Source organism: Talpa europaea (genome assembly GCF_964194135.1).
Source record: "Talpa europaea genome assembly, chromosome: 15".
Classification (NCBI taxonomy): Eukaryota; Metazoa; Chordata; class Mammalia; order Eulipotyphla; family Talpidae; genus Talpa; species Talpa europaea.
Genome location: NC_140083.1, coordinates 75,519,634 through 75,540,718, shown reverse-complemented (window position 1 = coordinate 75,540,718; position 21,085 = coordinate 75,519,634). Strand labels below are relative to the sequence as shown.

Genomic DNA, 21,085 nt, shown 5'->3' with positions numbered 1-21,085 from the left:
TGCCTGTACCCTGTGATGGTGTCCACGTGGGGAGTACTCCTTGGGTGTGACGCCACCCAAGTCTCCGCAAGCAAGCTCATCCTCACAAGACTCCATTTTGGAAGGATGCAACCTGAGCCCAAGGAAGTTGACTTCTGGGTATATTTGGCCCTCAGCCTCCTCCTCTAAAGGGTGACAGTGCATCAGATAAAGCCCCAGGCCTTCAAGCTGCTGTGTCAGCTCCCAGCGGCCCTGAAGGCTCCCCGGCCTGGGCTCTGGCTACCTCCCTTCCCTGCCTCACCCTTGGTCACCTCCCTTCTTCCACTCCAGGCTCAGCTTGCTGATGGCCTCACTCTGGCCCTTCCCCACAGCCTGCTCCCTGTCTTGGGACTCCCACCTTCTCCAGCCACAGTCTCGTGGCCCAGAAAACTAGTTTCTTCTTTGGCTCATATGTCACCTCCTCCAGGAATCTCTCCCCAGGCCAGGTGCCCTTTCTGTTTTCCCAGCCCTGGGCAGGCCTCTAGTCGCCATGAGACCTTCGCAGGACCATCCTCTGCTTGCTAACCTATTGCTCACACTGGAGGGTGAGCGCCGAGAGGGTTAGAGCCACACTGGGTGTAACTCATCTTTGTTTCTCAGATGCCTGCATGGAGGAGGGGCAGAGCAGATGCAGGATGACTGGATGGAGACTCCCAGACACGCTGCTTTTGTCTCTGGGGAACAGGATATGGATTCTTGTGAGGAAGGAAGATAACCACATTGTCAAAGAAAGAAAAGGTAAGGACACACTGGGATCAGAATCAAATGTTTACATTTTGAAGGTGCATTTCACACACCTACACCCAAGAGCGTGCACACACACACACACACACACAGGCACACACACATGCCCCTTTGCTCAATGCTCAGGGTCTGAGAGGCCCCTACGAGTTTGGCCTCTCCAGTTCCACACTGTCCCAGTCAGAGTTTTTCTGAAGCTCCTGGAAGAAGAGCTGTCGCTGGAGACTTCGTAGACGCGCCAGGTCCTCAGGGGACAGGGGTTTAGCTGACTGAGCCACGTCCTGCTCTTCTTCCTCTTCCCCCATCTCTGTGAGTCCATCGGGGGGCTGAGGGGAGCTCCTAGAGATATAGCCCTGGTCAGACTGCTCTTCCTCGAAGGGGGTATGCAGGTCTTTGAGGCCCACCGCCGGCCTCTCCCACTCTGCTTGGGTTTGGCAGCTCAGACTCTGCTGGAAGAGGGAGAGCATCAAGCCTTCCAGCTGTCCCCTGCAGCCGTCCAGGAAGCCAGACGAGGCTGCCGGGGTGCTGCAGAGCGGTGGGTCCTGTGAGGCCTCCGGGAGGAAGAGGACACTGTTCCGCTGAGGGCCACTGCCCTCCAGCAGTGGACAGGCCTCACCTGGCTCCACTACGGCCAGTTGGCCGGCTGTACTGTCTCCCACTGCCCCAGGGATGGGCTTCACGGCCTGAGCTGGAGGGACTGTCTCCACTGGGAACACAGCGGTTTGGAGGGCTTGGGCTGCCGGCACCCCCTGGGGCTGAAGTTGAGGGTCCAGCTTTGATGCCCCTTTTCCTTCCTCACTGACAATCAGATCCACCACCAGACAGTCCTCGGAGGCAGGTTCCCGCACCAGTGGTTCCTGCCTGACGATGCCGCCTGCCGGGGGCAGCAGTGGCTCAAACACCTCTTCGTCCAGGGACGGGAAGTCCTGGTCATCCGCTGGGCAGAGGTTCTCACGCTCAAACCAGTCGGGGCACCGAATCTGCCACTCCCGAAATCTCTCCACGGCCGTCTTGAGCTGCCAGCCGCTGGGGCTCTGCAGGTAGTTCTCACCGGTGAGCTCCCCAACGCGGTGCATCCGGCCGGGCTCAAACATCTCCAGGTCCTGGATCCGGAAGTAGACCTCCTCAAATTTGTCCATGAGCGGGTACCGGGAAGTGATGTGGAAGAGGTCAGGGATGTCGCTCTCGCTGCTGATGTCACTGAAGTAGCAGACGATGTAGGTGCCGAAGCAGGCTGGCTTCTTGAAGTCCGGGAGGATCGTGTTCATGGCCGCCGTGAAAAGGTCGCCCGCGGGCTTCCAGCGGTCACAGCGGAGCTGCACGGCCGAGGCCTCCCAGCCGAGGATGGCCTGCCACTTGGCCCGGGTGCCTCGGGAGCACAGGATGATGATCTTGGAGTCGCTCTCTACCATCTCCTGCTTCTGGCGGCTCACCCAGGTCATGACCCCCACCTCTGAGATCACCTGCTCCTCCAGCAGGTCGAGGGCCACCTCCGTGCCGCAGACAGTGAGCAGGAACTGAGCGAACTTTAGCACCACGTCCACGTAGAGGGGGTGGTCGGCGGAGTAGACAATCCAGACCTTCCTCGGCTTCAGGGGTGACGGGGTCAGGGCATCGGTGGGCAGGACATCTGAGGGAGAACAGGGAAGCCAAGCCCACAGGCCCAGTGAGTGTCTGTGCTGACCCCACAGCACAGGCCAGGGCAGCGCCCCCAGCTGGCCGGCCCGGGAAGGGCCTGGACCACACGTAGCTCGGCTCCCTCACCTGAGTCTTAGAAGCAGCAAGTGTTGCTGCTTCACCTATTTTGGCTGCCTGAGAAAAATCAGTCTGGTGCCTTCTGGGAAAGAGACTCTCTCTCACATTCCTATCTCATCTCCAGCCTGTACTTCTGTTTATTTATTTATTTTTAAAGATTTATTTATTTACACAAGAACCGGGGTACAGGCCAGAGATGTGGGAGGGTGAGAGGATTCACCAGAGACAGAGCGGGGAGCAGAACAGGCAGACTGACCGAAATTCACTACTGAGGGGAGCAGCGGGTGATACAGGTCTGCCGCACCATATGGAGATCTCCTTGGCCGGCTGGGAATCGACCTGGGGCTGCAGAGGCTGCAGACAGCTTCACAGCACTGCGCTCAACCTGCTGCACCACCAGGGAGGCCCTACTTTTATTATTTTAATTGAGAAACAAAAAGGCACAGAAAGGATTGCCAATAGAGCAAAATATCTGCTGTTGGGAGACTCTCTTTCCACAAAATTTGGTGCCCTTATCTCCCTTTCCTTGGCCAAATGATTTAAAAAAACCCAATCCCAGCCTTGTCATTTGAGGTCCCGCCCACGTGGGGTGCTATTAGGCGAGTCCTCTGAAGGTGAGGTCTCGGGAGTTAAACCACAGAAAGCGACTCACCCATGTATCGCAAGAGAACCCACCACCACACCTTTAAAACGGCCGCCCAGACCGCAGAAGACTGACCTGTGTGCTTGGTGTTGACATCATATTTCTCACGACGTGCACCTGAAAGGAAAAGAGAAATAGGGACCAGTTTATGGAGATCTGAGGGGAGCACCACTGTGCTGTTGGCACGGACCAGGTGACAAGAAAGGGCAGCCTGGACAGTGGTCAGGGGTGTCACGGCCCCTTGGGGGACCGGCTAAGGGCCACTTGGGGGTAATCCTGGGCCCACCACTGCCGGCTGTGTGGTCTGGAAGACTCACTTTCTCTGTGAGATGTGTCTGTGGGCTGAGGGGTGGGGGTGGGACTTCATGAGATCTGTGTGTGTGTCCCAGCCGTGTGTGTGAGGCGTCGGCACATCGTACATTTGCTCAGCTAAATCATAAGTGTTCTGTAGCCCCGACCCAGGAGGATCACCCAGAATGTGATGGGGTTTCACCCCAGTCTCTAGTGACTGAACCAATTCCCTTGTACTCCCGACAGCATGGCCACCCCCAAGCAGACTCCCACTTGAGGGAAAGCCTCCTTTTCCCCAGCACAGTCCTTGCAGGAGGGAATTTCTTACAACACGTCTCCAGAAGCTGCCCCATGGGGTACCCATATTACCTTTTGGTATTTGTGTGGTGAGGAGAGGAAACCAACATAAGTAATTGCTCCCTTCAGAGAGGAAATGAAAGAGTGCAGCAGAGTCAGCTCCATAGTGTCACAGTCCCATGAACGGCCATGGGCGACCAAGGAAGCCTCCAGAACATTAATTTCAATTCCCACCTATTGGGTCTTGGCCCAGACTGTCAAAAGACAGTGATATAGGGAGTGAGGTTTCTTTCCTGTCCTTCCCTTTGGCTGTGGTGTGGGCCACCGCAGGGGAGGTCAGAGGGGCGACAGAGATGACGATGGTTTATACAGTGCTCGGAGACATTCTCTCATGCGACCCAGCAATCCTCTGGGGAAGGACTCTCGCAATGGACTTTTTGGGTTCTTTCCACTGCACAGCAGTAGTTAATGATTAATACTACTTCTGACCAGCCCTGTAGGTATGGGCTGGCCTCCCAGATCACTGAGAAAACAGCCTACTGCTGTGCAGGCGGAGGGACAAGCTGAGGTCCCAACCTGGACATGGTGTTCTCTCCTACTTAGAATTTGGTCAGCTGGGGTGAGGGCTGGGGAGAGGGGCTGCAGTGGGAGAGGGAACTGATACTTGTCATCCACCAGCAAACACCTTCCTTGGCTCATTTCATCCTCACCTCAGCCCTGAGAGGGAGGTGTTATCCTATTTTCCAGAAAGAAAATTGAATCTAGGGTTTGCTAAGCAATCTTGCCTATGCCTGCAAACCAAAGAGGCAGAGCTGGGCTCCACAACCCTGTGTACTGGGTCCACCCTGAGTACTTTCTACGAAAGCATGTCCCTTTCACTACTCTCCCTGATCTCATATATACAAGGTGGGCTGCAGGATGGGGTTGCTCAGGTTGCTCCACCTGCTTGGCTGATCATTTTGGATGAAGGGACCCTCTTGAGCTCCTTCCAACCTATTGATTTTTTAAAAAATATTTATACAAGAACCAGGGTACAGGCCAGATGTGCGGGAGGGTGAGAGCATTCACCAGAGAAGAGCGGGGAACAGAACAGGCAGACTGACCGAAATACACTGCTGAGGGGAGCAGTGGGCAAGACAGGAGAGGTTTGCCATGCCATGTGGGCATCTCCCCGGCAGGCCGGTTTCGAACCCGCACTGTAGAGGCTGCAGACAGCTCCACAGCACTGCACTCAACTGCCTGCACCACCAGGGAGGTCCCCGACCTATTGATTTTAATAATATTAATACCAATTAATATCAAGGTGAGGGCCTCCCCTGGTGGCACAGGCAGTTGAGCGCAGCGCTGTGAAGCTGTCCGCAGCCTCCACAGTGCTGGTTTGATCCCGGCGGGCCGGAGAGGGTCCCACATGGCGTGGCAGACCTCTCCTGCCTCGCCTGCTGCTCCCCTCAGCAGTGTATTTCGTCAGTCTGCCTGTTCTGTTTCCCGCTCTGTCTCTGGTAAATTCTCTCACCCTCCCATGAATCTGGTCTGTACCCCAGTTCTCGTATAAATAAATAAATCTTAAAAAAATCAAGGCAGCTAACATATATTGAGCCAAAAGTGTGTGGTGGGTTCTATGCTGAGAATTCATACGCATTGTTTCATGTAATCTGTACAGTGGCTTTTTGGTGTGGGTACCAATATAATTTCCATTTTACACGAGGAATCTGAGCTTCAGAGAGGCGAGCAGCCTGCCCACGTAGTAAGCCGTGGTGCTGGGAGGTGGGCCCAGCTCAGCTGGACTCCAGGCTTGGAGTTCTGACAACTAAGATATGGCCAAAGAGAGGTAACATGTGTTCTTAATTTGAGGTAGAAGGGTGCCCCCTGACAGCCTTACAGAGACTAGGTGGGAAGTAGGGGGCCTTGGGGAGAAAGAAAGAGAGGTGCAAAAGGGAAAGCCCCAGGACCAGGCCCGCAGCCTCTGCTCCTTACCCGCCAGCCGCCAGGTCATGCAGAGGATCAGCAGGATGACGGAGGCCACCAACAGGACCGCGACGGCCATGATGAGCCCATACACCCACAGGGGGACATGCTCTGTGGTGAGTGGAACAGTGTGAGTGAGGGGGCAGGGAAGGCCTTGACGCAAGCCCTGGGGTTCCCCAGCTCCACTGTAGGCCTGGTGCTGGCCTTTGGCTGGTACCTTACCCACTGGGGACCTCACCCCCTACCCTCACCCCATGCTGGCCTCTTGGTTCAGCCTTGTCCGCCTAGCTCCATCCAAGGCCAAGTCAGGGCCTTCTCCTGTGGCCCCAGGGGAACATGCCCTGAGGGGTCTTACCTGAGGCTTAGGAGTCAGGGGGATGGGCTTACCTGCTATCAAATCTGCAAGGAGAACAAAGGGCAAATGGTATAATTATTAGCAGTAGTCACATCCCCTGAGGCCCTGGATGGAGTGGTCCTCCCACCCAGGCTGGTTCTCATCCCAGCCAGTGCCCTATCTGCTGCTTTCTGATTAGTATGCAGATGTAGCCACAAGTTAGGCTGCAGAGAGTTTTGAAAGAAAAGGGGGAGGGGGTTGATTCTCACAGGCTCAAGTCAGAGCCAAGTCATGGCACTTTCTGGGCCTTCTGGGCCGGTGATCTTAGATAAGGGATATGACAGCTTTGTGGTGCAGTTTCCTCACCCACGACCTGGAAGGCAGCGTGCACTTCCACGTGGCCCAAATTTGTGAGAATTAAAGACAGATGGTAAGTCAAGGCACTGTGTTCAGTACATGGCATACAAGTAACTCTACGACAATGAACGGCTCTCATTCTTCCAGTCAGAGTGGAGGATCAGAAAGGTTAAGGACGCGGGCTGAGGCTACACAGCACACAAAAGGCAATCAGAAGACCAACCAGGAGAGCATCTCTCTAAAGCCCCACCTGCAGGCCGGGATCCCTCTGCCCCACACTTAGGGCCTGGTCAGGACGCCTGACCCCAAAGTCACCCTGCTGTGTGCTCCCTACCTGGAGAGTCTAGGTTCTTGGGACAGGGAACAGTCACGGAGTGTCTGAGGCAATCATTCAGACAGCTGCTGAAGAAGGGCTGGATCTGTGAGAGCAGAGAGGGCAGGAGAGAGAGGACATGATGAGGAGTCATGGGGACCCACAGGTGCTTTCTGGCCAGCAGAGGATATTTGGTGCACTACTCAGGACTCCATCTGGCTGCCAGGTCAGACCACCCATCACTGAGAGATTGGAGGATCAAAGGATCCCAGGCCAGGTGAGGCTGGAGAAGGGGGCTGGAGACACAGTGCAGAGACACTCCCTCATCAGCCAGGGAATCCCAGAGGGTAGCAGTACAAGGAGCACCCCGAGCTCCTGCCCACCGCCCCCGCCTATCTAAAAGAATCACCTGTGTGCTCCTGCACCTGTCTACGCTGCAATCACCCACCTGTACTTGGTGGCGGCAGCACCCACTGAAGTTCGACAGGCTGAGTGTGACGTTGGTCCGCCGGTGGAAGTCCTCTGGGGTGGGCTGGAGAGAGAAGGTGCATAGGTTACTGGATAAGAACTTGGGGTCTGGCTGTAGGAAGCTGTGGGGAGCATCAGGCACCTTAGGGGGGGCCACAGGGAGGAAGACTTTTCAGGTTTCTGTCCCAGGAAAAATGACATTCCCCTAGGGCAACTGTTTGCTGTTAAGTCAAGGAAACATCCTGTAACTGGGATTTCCCTCCTTGCGCTGGGGACTGCGGAACAGATCTGTGTTCTCACCCAGCAGGCTGATACACTCTTTCTCCTGCACGTGGTCCTACCCCGGCTTCACCTTACTTCCTCATCTTTATTTCTCTTTTGTCTTGATTTCCACCTTTTTGTGGAAATCCTTTTTGGCCTAAGTGGAGTAAGGCGAAACAAAAAGAGAATAGAGGAAGATGGACATGGGGGAGGAAGAACAAAAAAGGTGGGCAGGGTAGACATCAACTCTATTTCTAACAACTCTAAGATCAAAAAGGGAAGATCCACGAGAGTCAACTGCATGTCCACCGCAGATGGGGTCGGCAGTGATGGAGCACAGCGCTGAGTGCTGAGCCTCGGGCCACAGAGGGGAAGCAAAACTGGTGCTTCCAGGCATGTTAAGGGGCTAAGAAGGTGGCAGTTACCGCAGGCACATCCAGGATTCTTGTGAAGCAGCTCTGGGTCTCCTTGTTGGGGAAGCTGCTCAGCAGGATCTGGTAACGGGTGGATTCCTCCCAAAAGGTGAAGCTCACCCGCAGTTGCCGGGCCTCGATGGTCTCTGTGGTGATGTTGGGATCCCACAGGCTGCCTGCCCAGGGCACAGACAAGGGGCGGGTGTGAGGAAAGGGTGTGCGTGCACATAAGCATGTGTGCATGAGCCCGCCGGCACTGAATGAAGGCCCCTGGCCAGGCCGCCAGCGCAGTTACCTGAGTTCACACACGGTGTGGTTACCTTCATCTGGGGGTGCCTGCAGCCTGTCGATGAGAATAAAGTGAAACTGTTAAGTCTTTGCCTTCGAAAGCTTGCTCTTCCTGATTCCTCACAGCAGGGATAATAACCTTTTCCTTTGTGGGAGACTGTTCAAACACGCCTCCTTCAAAGCCAGCCCAGGACTAGACTGTGGCCATTGGCCAGAGGTTCCAGAGAATTATGGGCTGACCTGGAGGGCCTCATCCCTCTCAACCTTCCAGATTCAAGGTTGCTTTGGGTAGCCAAGGAGTCTTAGTCCATTCAGTCCCTGCTCTCCTGCCTGCAACTTCCTCTCCAGGTGGCCTCTGACTGTATACAGAGGGAGAAGCGCTTTGTTTCTTGAACTTCTGCATCTCAGTCATTTCATTCCGGAGCCAGTAAGTCGGGGGTGGGTTCTGAAAACTTGCATTTCTAACACTATCCCAGGGAATTTGACCCGGGGCCCCAGACCCTTGAGAACCACTGCCTCTACACGTAACTTCTCGAGCCCCTCCCCAACTCTCCTTCACTGTACTGTTTGGACTTTGGTCTAAGGAGACACATGACGGGCATGAAATGCCTTGGGACTGAGTCAGTGTCCTACCCCCACTCACCCCAGGACTGCAGACACCCTTGCTGCCGCAATAAAAGAATCTGTGCAGATGACACGGACTCCAACACCCATTCTAGTCACCCTGGCAGAGGAAGGTGGGGTCCTTTGTGCCTGAGTAGCTCTAGGCACCAGGTCCTCACTCTTCACACTTATTCAATTAATATTTCCTGAGCACTCAATATGTTCCAGGCCCTGTGCTAAGCACTGGAGATACAGTAGGGAACAAAATCTCCACCCTTCCGAGAGTACATTCCAACAGAACAGACCAGTAAAACAAAAGCCAGCATAATATAATCTCATAATTATAATATGACAATGTAATATCAAGGAGTAACATTATATTAATCAGGGTGGCAGGTAGTGTGTGTGTGCGTGTGTGTGCATGTAGGTGGGGGGGGCTCCAGGGATGATGAAGGCCATCACCATCCTTAACAAGCATTTCTGGACCACCCATTACATGCAGGGCAGTCAGTGAGGGTCTGACGATTGAATGAACGGGTGCAAAGCTCAGACCCCCCCCTCAAGGGGGATTTGGGGTTTCAGATGAGCTGGCTTGGAACACTGGGTAACGAAGGTTATGGCTGACATTGTGGGGGAAGGAGCACACACATCAGATGATGCTTTAGAAGAGAATCTGGCGGTCCTCGAAGGTGGGACAGGTGAGTGGTGGGAGGAGGGGTGGTGTTGCCTGTGGGGTGGTGCAGGGAAGGTGTGGGGCACAGAGGGAAGAACAGGTGGTGAGAGCTGAGACTAGGCTGGAGGCAGCTGTCCCAGCTCTCCCGAGTGGCTTGTCTTCCTGAGACTTCCTGGGCCGGTGTGCGCTTCTCCAGAGGGAAGGAATTTGGTTCCCATAAAACCCTGGGGCCTTGGGCCAACAGCCACTGTGTGCACAGGGAACGGGCCTTGCCTTCAGGGGCGGAGGCTGCAACCATCTGCCAAATAGCCCTTGGCCCCTGGTAGCTGTTTGTTCTTTGGGAACTACATGTGACAATGGCAGCAAGTGTCCAGCTGGGCAGGGAGGCCCTGAGCTGCCTGCAGGTGGTCGTCCCAGACAGCCTAGGGGTGAGGCAATGGCGTGGGAGGGCAATCTTACCAGGCACGGATAAGTTCTGAGACTCGTGATTTGGGTCCCCACCAGGGGCAGGCTGGGGCAGGTGGTGGACAGTCACCTCATACTGCTGGCCAGGTTCGACCACAAAGTGGCTGAAGTTAAAATGCCACTAAAGAGAAGGGACAAAGGAGGTTAATAGGTCACACACACAGATCTCTGACCATCGTTGTCCAAAGAGCCCTCCCCTGCCTGCTCCCAAAAAATCAGTCAAAAATAAGAAAGCAGAGGCCTCCCTGGTGGTACAAGGGATTAAGCCTCAGCACTATGAAGCTATCCACAGCCACTATAGCACGAGTTCAATCCCCGGCCAGGGAGCTACCCCCATGGTGCAGCAGACCTCTCCTGTCTCGCCCGCTGCTCCCCTCAGCAGTGTATTTCAGTAGATCTGTCTGTTCTGTTCCCCACTCTGTCTCTGATGAATCCTCTCACCTCCCTCCACGCACCTCTGGCCTGTACCCCAGTTCTTGTATGCATAAATAAATAAATCTTTTTTTTTTTTTTTAAATATGAAAGCAAAAATCAGAACAAAACCCAAGATGGGAGGCACTGGTATCTTTGTTTCTTGTTTCCTCCTATCTTTTCTGCCTATTTTACAAAACCTAGATCTGGCCTTGTGAGTAGAACAGTGTCACTGGGGAGGCCAGAATAGTCCTCCATCTGCCCAGCGCTCAGAGCAATGTTGGGTCAGTACCGGCGGGGCTGTTAGGAGAGCTGGCATACAGAGGCAGTTAAAAACTATTGTTAACTTTGACTCTTCCTCCTTAAATGTGAACTCCATGATCTCTTAAGAATTCTGGAGCACACGAGTGCAGAGGGTGGGCTAAGGAGACCCCCACTCACCCCAGGCCTGCAGACATCCTTGCTGCCACAATAACAGAATCTGTGCAGATGACACAGACTCCAACACCCATTCTAGTCACCCTGGCAGAGGAAAGTGGGGTCCTTTGTGCCTGAGTAGCTCTAGGCACCGGGTCCTCACCCTTCACAGAGCAGCCAGTCTGAGAGGCCTGGTTAAACAAGGGAGAGGGGATTTATCTTTGTATTTAAACAAGGGAGAGGGGTATCTTCAAATGGCCACTTTTTGCAGATTTAAACAAGCGGTTTTCAAAGTGGAGCCTGCATCAGAAGCACAGGGTAGGCCTGTTAAGCACCAGCCATGCACAGAGTTTCAGATTTAGGAGGGCTGGCGTGGGGTGCTCCTGGGACACGCCAGTGCTGCTGGTCCCAGGGCCATGCCTTGAGAACCATGGGCTGTCACAGTCATCTTCCCATGCTTCCTACTTTAGAATGAACAGCTCAATAGGGTTGGAAGAAAAAGCAGGGGTGGGCATGTCAGGGACGTTTGCAAAAATGGGTTCTGCCCCCCCATTATCATCAGAGGAACACAGCTCATCTGGAGCTGATTCTTACCCGCTGACCAAACCGATGCTCCAGCTGGGACAGAAACTTGAACTTGACACATAAAAGCTCGTTGGTATTCAGGTGCAGGACAGACACCTCTGCACCCCTCAGGAACAGGATGCTGGCTGGAGGGTGGAGGGAGGAGAGGATACAGATGCAGATCAAGACAAGCTGCTGGCGTGTCCCTTCCGTGGCTCACACTTGCTTAGTCTTAGATGAAGATCTGACCCAGCCCTCCCCTTCCTGTGCTTCCAGCTCGCGCTTGCGCCTGACTTGGCCTGCTGCCTTGCAGACACATCCCAGCTGCAGGGGCCACTTGACATTGGCCTAGCGGCAAAGGTTTTGCAAATTTGTGGCACAGGTGCTGGCAAGGTGGTGTGGGTGTCACAGGCAGCCATGCCCCCCATCCTTGAAGAGGCTGCAGCAGTCAGGGGGAGTTGGGACCCTCAAAAAGAACATTCCCCCAGGCTCCTGTTCACAAATGTGGGGGTGGCTCTTGTTCATAACCACCTTCCCTGCACTGTGATACAACTCTACCTCTGAAGAGGTTTGGGGGATGTTGATTTAAGTGCCAGCTCTTAGCAGGCTGGCAAGTGTGTTATCATTTTTCTGGAGTTTGGGGTACAAATATTTGGGATACAGTAGTCAGAGAAGTAACCATCTGATATTCCCACCTCCCACCTCTCTACCTGCAGGGAGAGAAAAGATTTTAGACTAAAGGAAGGCCTTTTGTGAAGGAGGTGGGATGAGAAGATCATTGTGGGCTAATATAAAACACCGAGGAGGTCCCCACTTGACAAGATGGGCCCTTTCATGGGCCTTCCTGTCTGAGCACAGTACTGGGAGCTCAGCTCTGAGGCTGGTGGAAGAGCTGGATGGCCAATTCTGAGGGTCTCCTGGATTGGGGGCCCAGCTGATGTTCCCCCTCACCATCTGTCTTCAGGGTCCAGGTGATGTGAACCACAGGGAGTAGGTCTCCATCCTGGGTATGAATAAAATGCAGCCGGGCCTGGACGTCTTTGGGAGACGAAGGGGTCAGGTTTTGCGGGCGGATCCAGCTGTCATCCAGGCAGGTACCTGGTAGCCAGGAAAAGCAGCAGTCAGAAACTCCCATGCGCTGCAAGACACTGAAGAAACTGCCCGAAACTGCATCCTGGCCCAGCAGTAGGGCGAGGTTGCTAGATCTTAAACAGCCAGGGGCCTGTGACCTCGCTGGACTCTCAGCTTCCCTGCCCTGCTCCCTCTTTTCTAGTGCATGCCTGTGTCACTGCAAAGCTCTGAAGTCTAAAGAGCATTTTAGGTGAGAAGACAAAACACACACTGGTTTTGAGATGAAGCCAAGCCTAGAAAAGGGGGTACAGGTGCCAGGGGGTAGTAATAACAGTCACTTTACTTTTTATATGCCAGGGGTCCCAATTATCGTGGGGTGCTCCTTGAAATATGTGTCTCCTTCTTGAATTAAAATACAAAGCAAAATCAGCATCGCAGCTGTCTCTCACTTTACAGCGACAAGCTCTGGCAAATCAAATCACATTACAAACTAGGCAGCACCCCAGAGAAGACTTTCAAGATCCAAATGGCAATTCTAGTTCTCACTTCCTGAGTTGGGCATAAGGAATCGTCGTGATAGGAAGCGCAGGTGCACACACCCATGATGCTCAGCGCCCCCCTGTGCTGCATGTGACCCGAATCCTAAACAGAAGCAAACTGGCAGCACTTCTATCAGAGATCAGCACGAGGTTAGCACTTTATTAGCAAAGCAACAACAAGAACAGAAAAAGATGACTTACTCTTCTCGATGGTGCAGTTCAGGCCCTGAGGAAGGAAAGAGGAGATAATTACAGCTGTGAAAGGACTTGAATTCACCAGTCAGGCTCTGGGCACCTTCTCCTGGCTCATTCTCAAGAATGAAATAAACACAGGCTTCCTTTCTCACTTTGAGGACTATTCTTGGGATGGGGGGACATCTTATCCGCACCTGTCTCATCTTGCCTAACTGAGGTCAGCCTGGATGAGAAGTGATAGAGCAGAGGGCATAATGGGACTGGCAGTGTCTGAGTAACTGTTGTGAGCTAGAACTTGCCAACTTTCAAAGACATTGAGAGGTTCCCTTGGGGCGCGCTGGTGAAAAGGCCTCTAAATCTCTCGAGACTTCACCCCTTTGGTCTGGATAACGAGGTAGCACAGGGCTGCGAGGGGGTGAAAACTACAGTCCCTGTTACAGAAAACTCACTGGGTTGCGAAGCTGCCCGCGGCCTCTGCGGCGCCGGTTCGATCCCCGGCTGCTCCCCGGCCACCAGAGGAGGGTCCCACATGGCGCGCAGACCTCTCCTGCCGCCCGCTGCTCCCCTCAGCAGTGTACTTCGGTCCTTCTGCCTGCTCTGCTCCCCGCTCTGGCTCTGGTGAATTCTCTCACCCTCCCGCGCCTCTGACTGTACCCAGTGCTTGTATAAATAAATAAATAAATCTTAAAAAAAAAAAAAAAAAACAAAAAACACCTCACCAAGGCCGTACAAACTCCCTGGGTGATTTATATATAGGGTCTCTCATCCTCATAACACACTTATGTGTAATCTCCTTACTCCCATTTTATAGATGAGGAACTGGAAGCACAAATATAACATTGTTGTTGAGAATTCAATGATACAAAACTATAAAAAAATCTTGGGGAAGAGAGAGGGCTGATGTGAGTGGAGGGAGCCTTTCACTTTTAACATATCCAGATTATACACGAAACTTTAAACAATGAGAATGGATTCATGTATCAGTCATGCAACTACATGAAGTAACACAAGGCTCGGGCACTGTTAAATGTCTCTCTGGGAGCCCGAGAGCATCAATGTGAGGAATTTTGTTGGCTGGAGAGCCTGCTAATACGTGTGCAGTTTCAGGCATGTGATGGCTGTTCTTTAATAACTGGTGCCACTTCCTGGAGGTTGGCACGGATAGGTGCTGGATGAATGGAAGCCAATATTACATTATTACATACTCGGATTTGACAGAGGGGAAAAGGAGGGCCAGGTAGAACTCAGACTCGGGGCCTCCCTGGTGGTGCAAGGGGTTAAGCACTGCACTGTGAAGCTGTCCACAGCCTCTGCAGCATGAGTTCAATCCCTGGCCAGGGAGCTACCCACACGGTGCAGCAGACCTCTCCTGTCTCGCCTGCTGCTCCCCTCAGCAGTGTATTTCAGTCAGTCTCCCTGTTCTGCTCCCCACTCTGTCTCTGGTGAATCCTCTCACCACCCCACCGCTCACTGCATCTCTGGCCTGTACCCCAGTTCTTGTATGCATAAATAAATACATCTTAAAAAAAAAAAAAGAACTCAGACTTAATGTCTCCAGCAGGGAGGGAGAGCGGGGCTGAAAGTCAGAGGTTGAAGCTGGCCAGAAATACAATTTTAAGGATGACAGAGCGGTTTGGTGTCTGTGTGTGATAAGACAGCGGGGTCGGCACCTGCATCGTCTGCAGGCAGAGCAGAGGCAGGCTAAGGAACAGGAGGGAGTGGACGCTGTGCCCCGGGGTTCACTCACCAAGTGGGTGAGGGGATAATATCCTTAAGCATGCCCCAGGATCAATTCTCAGGGTGCTGTTCATCTACAGCCTACCTTTCTAGGACACCAATGCTTAAGTTCCTGGGGTCTAGACTTTTCGTGTCCCATTTAGCTCCTGGTGATTGGGGTCATCACAGCTCTGCCATCAAGCGTTCAACAACAAAACTCATCTAGCTGCCTCTGCTCACCCGAAGGAGCATCACTTCAGATCCTGAAAGGGCAAGAGCTTCATTCCCATGAACCTGCTCATTCTTCTCCTACTTAAAACTTCCAGGACTGGGTCATGGTGTCCTTGAGGTGGGGACTCTTCCAGAAGAGGCAAACAGATACCTGTTTTGGGTGACTCCCTATTGGCCACTGGTAGGTACTCAAAAGCCATTGCAAGATGATGCAAGAAGACACCTGTCTTCATGCAGACCAAGAGAAAGATGCAAGGGTTTGAAAATGCAATCAGGTGATGAACATGACGCTGGCGGGTAGTTCCTCTAATTCCTGTGGTTGATGGAAATAGCTTGGTGGCTTAACTAGGCTGCTGGCCTACGTTTTTGATTGTCATCGTACCTAAGAATTTTCTTTCTAGGGCCATCCTGGTGGCCTAGGGGTTAAGTCTCAGAGCTATCACCATTAAGGCCTGAGTTCGATCCCCAACCAGGGAGCTACCCATATGGCGCAGCAGACCTCTCCTGCCGCGCCCGCTGCTCCCCACAGCAGTGTATTTCAGTAGACCTGCCTGTTCTGTTCCTCACTCTGTCTCCTGGTGAATCCTCTCATCCCATCCACTCCACCCCCACCCACCTCTGGCCTATACCCTAGCTCTTCTAAGCAAAAATAAATAAAATCGTTAAATTTTTTTCTTTTTAGTACTACCTCTCCAGCATTTATTAACATAACTTTGTAGATTTTCTCCTTTATTGGTGTAATAAATTATGTTGATGATTTGCTGATGATGGACCAATGGTATATTATTTTTTCCTACTATTCTATATCAATTTGTTTGATATAGTGAGATTGGTTCATATACAGAGTATATGTGATTTATCAAATTTTAGAATTAAGCTTATTTCCTTTAGAACATGGGTAACATTTCCTCTTTTTCTGTGGTACTGAATGCCCATTAATAGGGAATGGCTAAGTAAATTGAGATCCAGTTTAAATCTCAATGTCCATCAAAACAGAAAAGGTTGAAGAGAACGCTATTTACTATGGAACATTAGGCAGGCATTAATTAGGGAATTGGTTGCATAAAAATCTATTGACCAGGAGTAATGGTCAAGAGAGGGGCTGAAAGTGGGAGGGGTTTCGTGCCTACAGGTGGACAGCTGAGCACTCGGCTGAGGGAGAAGCCGGGGCTCCTGTTTGGTGGATGCTGTTTGATGTTAAGGAAGCCTTGCTTGCCAAAAGCAGTGGGCGAGGGCATGAGGCATCAGATTTGTGGCCAAGGAATTCATTATTAACTTTGCAGCTCTGTGATGCACAGTGACCCCCACCCTGCCTGCCCAAATGCCTGTGCCAGGCGAGGATATTGTGCAACCCCAAAAATGGCATGGCTGAAAACAGCCTCTAGCAACTAGAAGATAAGGGTTAAACCAAACAGGTTGCCGACCACAAGTCAAAACCACAAGTGCACAAGAGGAGAAAGAATGGGTAAGGTGAGGCACATCCTGACTAGAAAACTGTGTGTTAACACTAACGCTGGTTAACTCTTAGCCGGTGCCTTTGCTGACACGCTTTCCGGTGCGCTGGCTGTCGCGGCAAAGCAGTGCGCAGCCCTGGCCAGGGAAGGGCCAGGCGGAAGACTGCCCAGGGCCCTGCAATTATGTACAGATTCTCCACTATCAATTTCTATAGGCAACTGGGTCATCTGGGTTTTGAGGCGCTAAATCCAAGCACCTCAGAGTCTCAGTGCTATGTCTGGTGTCAGTTTATCATTGCTCAGATATTTCCAAGCAATTGCTTTCCACTCCTTCAAACACTCACTCACTCCTTAAATCTTCGCTCCACAAATCTTTGTCGAGCCCCCACATCCTGAGCTTGCAGCCCTGGGCCAGAGGCAGGTCAGGTCTGCAGGTGGAAGGCTCTTCTCTGTCTTAGAGTCAGTGGGAGTGACTCCAGTGGGACTTTGGATAGACATTTAGATTCTGGAAAGTGCTACAGGTCCACCTTGAGGGCTCCCTCCAGCCCTTTCACTTGGGAATGAGGACACCTAGGCACAGGCAGCCTGCACCGCACAGGCGGCAGATTGTGAATGGTGGAGTCGGGACACAAATCGGGGCCTGTAGGCCAAGTGCAAGTCCTCTCCCTCAGCGCTGCACTTGCTAAAATATCAGTGGAGGGAGGGAAATTTGAGGGTGTGGCTTCCTGTTAAAGGGACAAGTCAATGAAGCAGGGAAGCTGTTGGTCCATGGGGCTAAGCTGTCTGGGACCAGTTGTACGTAGATAAGGGGGAGGAAGGAAGCTTGTGGGAGAGCAGGGAAAGCAGGGGAGGGCAGACTACTGTGGCTAGCCAGCTCCCTCTCCATCCTCATCAGAGCCACACCACAGCCCTGCCCTGACTTCTCCATAGTTTCCCACCAAGCAACTGAAGTCAAAAACTTTCAGGCCAGCTTCCCCGGTGGCGCAGCGGTTGCGAAGCTGCCCGCGGCCTCTGCAGCGCCGGTTCGATCCCCGGCTGCTCTCCGGCCACCGGAGGAGGGTCCCACATGGTGCGCAGACCTCTCCTGCCGCCCGCTGCCCCCTCAGCAGTGGACTTCGGTCCTTCTGCCTGCTCTGCTCCCCGCTCTGGTGAATTCTCTCACCCTCCCACTGTACCCAGTGCTTGTATAAACAAAAGAAACAAATAAACAAACAAATAAATAAACATGCTTCTATAAAAAAAAAAAAACAAAACTTTCAGGCCAGCTTTCATGCCTTGGTGGCCTCTTGCCTCCCTTTTAGCTTCTTTTTTCACTTTCCTGGCAGGCAGACCTTCCACTCTAGACTCACTCTTACCCTCCCTGCAAGGCCTCAGCCCTCACCACCACCTGGAATGCTCTGCCAGCCTCTGCCTTCAAGGTTCTCACAAACTTTCTGGGCAGCCCAAATGTCTTCTTACCCTACCCCCCTCCTAGATGATTCAAGCCTCTGGACACCAGGTCTCAGGAGTTAAATCTTTTGAGTTTCAGCTCTGAGCAACAGTACCCCGGATTTTGCAGGCAGCTGGCATATCGCTGTCAGAAAAATGAGCAGTGACTCCCAAGGGAAGAAGACTTCCAGGCCGAGTCTGCAGGAAGGCGCTGCAGAGCACGTGGGCCCTAGCGGGAATCACAGGGCATTTCCCAACACCACTCACTCACTTGAAGAAAACAACCCTGCTGCTACTCACTCACTCTCCACCCTCTTTTGGTAAATCTGTCACAAAATGAGCTGAAGGAGCTCTCTTCTTAGGCTGTTTCATATCCTCTGACTCAGATGCTCAGCGCTATCCTTCAGGCTCTCGGGTGGTGTGAGGAGGGCCGAGAATCTGGGAGCTCCAAGGGAGGGCAGGGGAGGCCAGCAGCCCTTTGCTGTTCCTTCCCGGCTCCCCCCAAGACAGCCCTTCCCAGGCCTCTAGGGGAGGGTGGGTGTGCGCAGCTGGGGGGGGTCACACCCCACAGATTAAAAAACCTGCGATTATCCCAGCCCCAGAGTGCTGGGGGAGTTGGAGGGGCCCCGTTTTCATCTTAGGCTTTGCCCCCCCACCCCGGGGAGGTGTCTCCGAGCTGCTGGACACCACCCAACTGAAACTGGGGGATCACAGGGCGTGTTTCCCGCTGCAGCCCCTCGGCCCCGCAGGCCACCCCACTCAGGAGCACAGCCCCACAGCCGCGGGGGCCCGGGGGCAGGTGGGGGGCGGGAGAGGGGGCTGATACCCGTCCCGGCCCCCACCTTTCTCACAGCGGCCCTCCAGCCCGGCTGCGGCGGATTTGGGGGACTCCTTCGAGGGGAAGCTTCTGGGGTCTGGACCAGCCTCCGCAGCGCCTGCCTGGCCCGGCGGGACACAGCAGGGGTTTGCGGGGCGCACCGGGTAGAGGCTGGTCGGGTCTGGTGGCGAGTCTGCCGAAGCCTCCCTCCCACCCGCCCCCCAACCACACGCTTCTAAGCAGCCTCACCCCGCCCCCGCCGGCCGCGCGCGGCGTCCTCCTCCCCGTGGGGCGCGCCGAGGTGTCACCCCGGCCTCGCGCCCGCCCAGGACGCCAGCTCCGGTTGTGCAAGGCGCGCCCCGCGATCCTTTCCCCAGACGCCCTCTCCTCCCCGGCTCCCGCCGCGCTCCCGGCGCCCCGGGGTCTCCAGCCTCCTGCGCCGCCTGCCCCAGTCGCGGAGCCCCCCTGAGCCCCCCAACTTGCCCAGCGCGGGGCATCTACTCTCCCGGCGCCGCGCCCGCGCCCGCCCCCGGCCGGCCCCGGCCCCGGCCCCGCAGCATCCTCGGGGCCCGTCGGGTCTCACCGGCTGGGCGCAGACGGGCGCCGGGTGGTCCAGGAGCCGCAGGGAGCCGCGGGCCAGGGGCGGCTCCCTCAGGAGCAGCAGCAGCAGCACCAGCCGCGCCCCGCGGGCAGCCGGAGGCCCGCGGCACGGGGCCCCCATGGTCGCGGCACCGTCGCCGACGGCTCCGGCCGGGGCTGGGGCGCAGCGAGGGACGCCCGGGGCCTCCCCTCCGCGCGCCGGCCCAGGTCGCTCCCGCGCCGGCTTCCGGCTTCCAGCCCGGCGGGAGGCGGGTCCGGGGCGGGCTCCGCGGGGCGCGGCCTCCCCCCGGCCCGCCCCGCCCCCGCCCGCGCGCCCAGGTGCGGCCGCGCCCCCCGGCGCCTCGCAACCCCCCGCGCCCCGCGCGCGCCCCCCCGGGGCCTCCCGCCCGGCCCGCCCGAGCCGCGGGGCGCGCTGCCCGCCGCCTCTCCAGCCCCGCGGGGGCAGAGGCCTCTCCCCGCGGACGGTCACACCGCGCAGCTGGAGTTTATTCCTTCCCTGTTCGCGCTGAGACGCTCCTGTTCCCACTTTTCTTCTTCTTGTCGCTCAGTGGAGTTCAGATCTCAACCCGAGCCTGAGGTGCGCCTCCTAGGCGCGGGCCCCTTTGAGCCGCTTCCCCCTTTTCACTCCGGGTCGTGCTCTGCTCCCTCCGCCCCCCTCCCCTCTCCCGCTGCACCCCCTCCCCATGCACCCCCTCTCCCGTAGCACCCACCTCCCCCGCGGCACCCACCTTCCCCGCGGCACCCCCTCCCCCTCTGCACCCCCTCCCCCCTTGCACCCCCTCTCCCGCTGCACCCCCTTCCCCTTCGCACCCCCCTCCCCCTCTGCACCCCCCTCTGTACCCCCTTCCCCTCTGTTCCCCTTCCCCTTTGCACCCCCTCTGCACCCCCTCCCCCCGCTCCCCTTCCCCCTCTGCACCCCCTCCCCCGCTGCACCCCCGTTCCCCCCCCCCCAGTTTGCTTTTCCCTGTTTTTCTTTCTTTCTTGAGACTGGGACATTCGGGGCTCTCAGCATTTCTTTGTGGGGTTCGGGGTGGGAGGAAGAAGTGGGAGCAGCCATTTCCCACTTATCTGAAGGAGACTGAACTCCGGGGGGGCAGACACGTGATCTTGTACCATTCGGTTTCCCCGCAGCGTCCAAGGCTGCCGTTTTTCCCGAGAGACCTGGGAAAGTCCGCGCCTGCCGTCACGAGGGAATTACAGCGAGTTAGTCTCCCGTGCTGGCCGCTCAGCCTCGGGAACGCGCTGTCCGCATCCTCTCCTCTGGCGACGTTCCCAGCTGGCCGCGCCCTCCTGGCCTGGGTCCTGGTTTCGACCCTCCGCCCTCCCCTGTATCACCCTGCATGCTCCCGACACAGGCCTTTCTCCATCCTCTTCATCCTAAACCCAACATCGTCTGCATTTCCTGGGTCCCTATCGAGTCTAAATGCCTCTGCTTGACCTTTGGCTCCATGGAAATCTCGACAACCTTCACTTTTGCAGCCGTTTTCTGCCCACCTCCCTCAGAGCTCCCAATTTGGGCTGTGGGTCTCCTCATGGTCCCAGGCACCTGCAGCCCTTTCCTCGCTGCTGCCAGATCTCTGGTGACCATCTCCGTGAACCCCTGCTGCCTTTTTTTAAAATAAAGATTTATTTATTTATGCATACAAGAGCTGGGGTGCAGGCCAGAGGCGTGGGGAAGTGAGAGGATTCACCCGAGACAGAGTGGGGAGCAGAACAGGCAGACTGACTGAAGTACACTGCTGAGGGGAGCAGCGGGC

General features: G+C 55.1%; 1 protein-coding gene across 1 annotated transcript; it reads right to left on the bottom strand.

Moving 5' to 3' along the window:
- Positions 1–902: 902 nt before the first annotated feature.
- Positions 903–19,449, bottom strand: IL17RA (interleukin 17 receptor A; the record flags this gene model as incomplete). Its single annotated transcript, XM_084256113.1, is given in 12 exon segments — positions 903–2,405; positions 2,408–2,433; positions 5,720–5,821; positions 6,736–6,820; positions 7,163–7,246; positions 7,869–8,032; positions 8,152–8,199; positions 9,880–10,006; positions 11,308–11,423; positions 12,229–12,375; positions 13,089–13,113; positions 19,312–19,449. Coding segments are annotated over 12 exon segments (2,565 nt in total).
- Between the last annotated feature and the right edge of the window lie 1,636 nt (positions 19,450–21,085).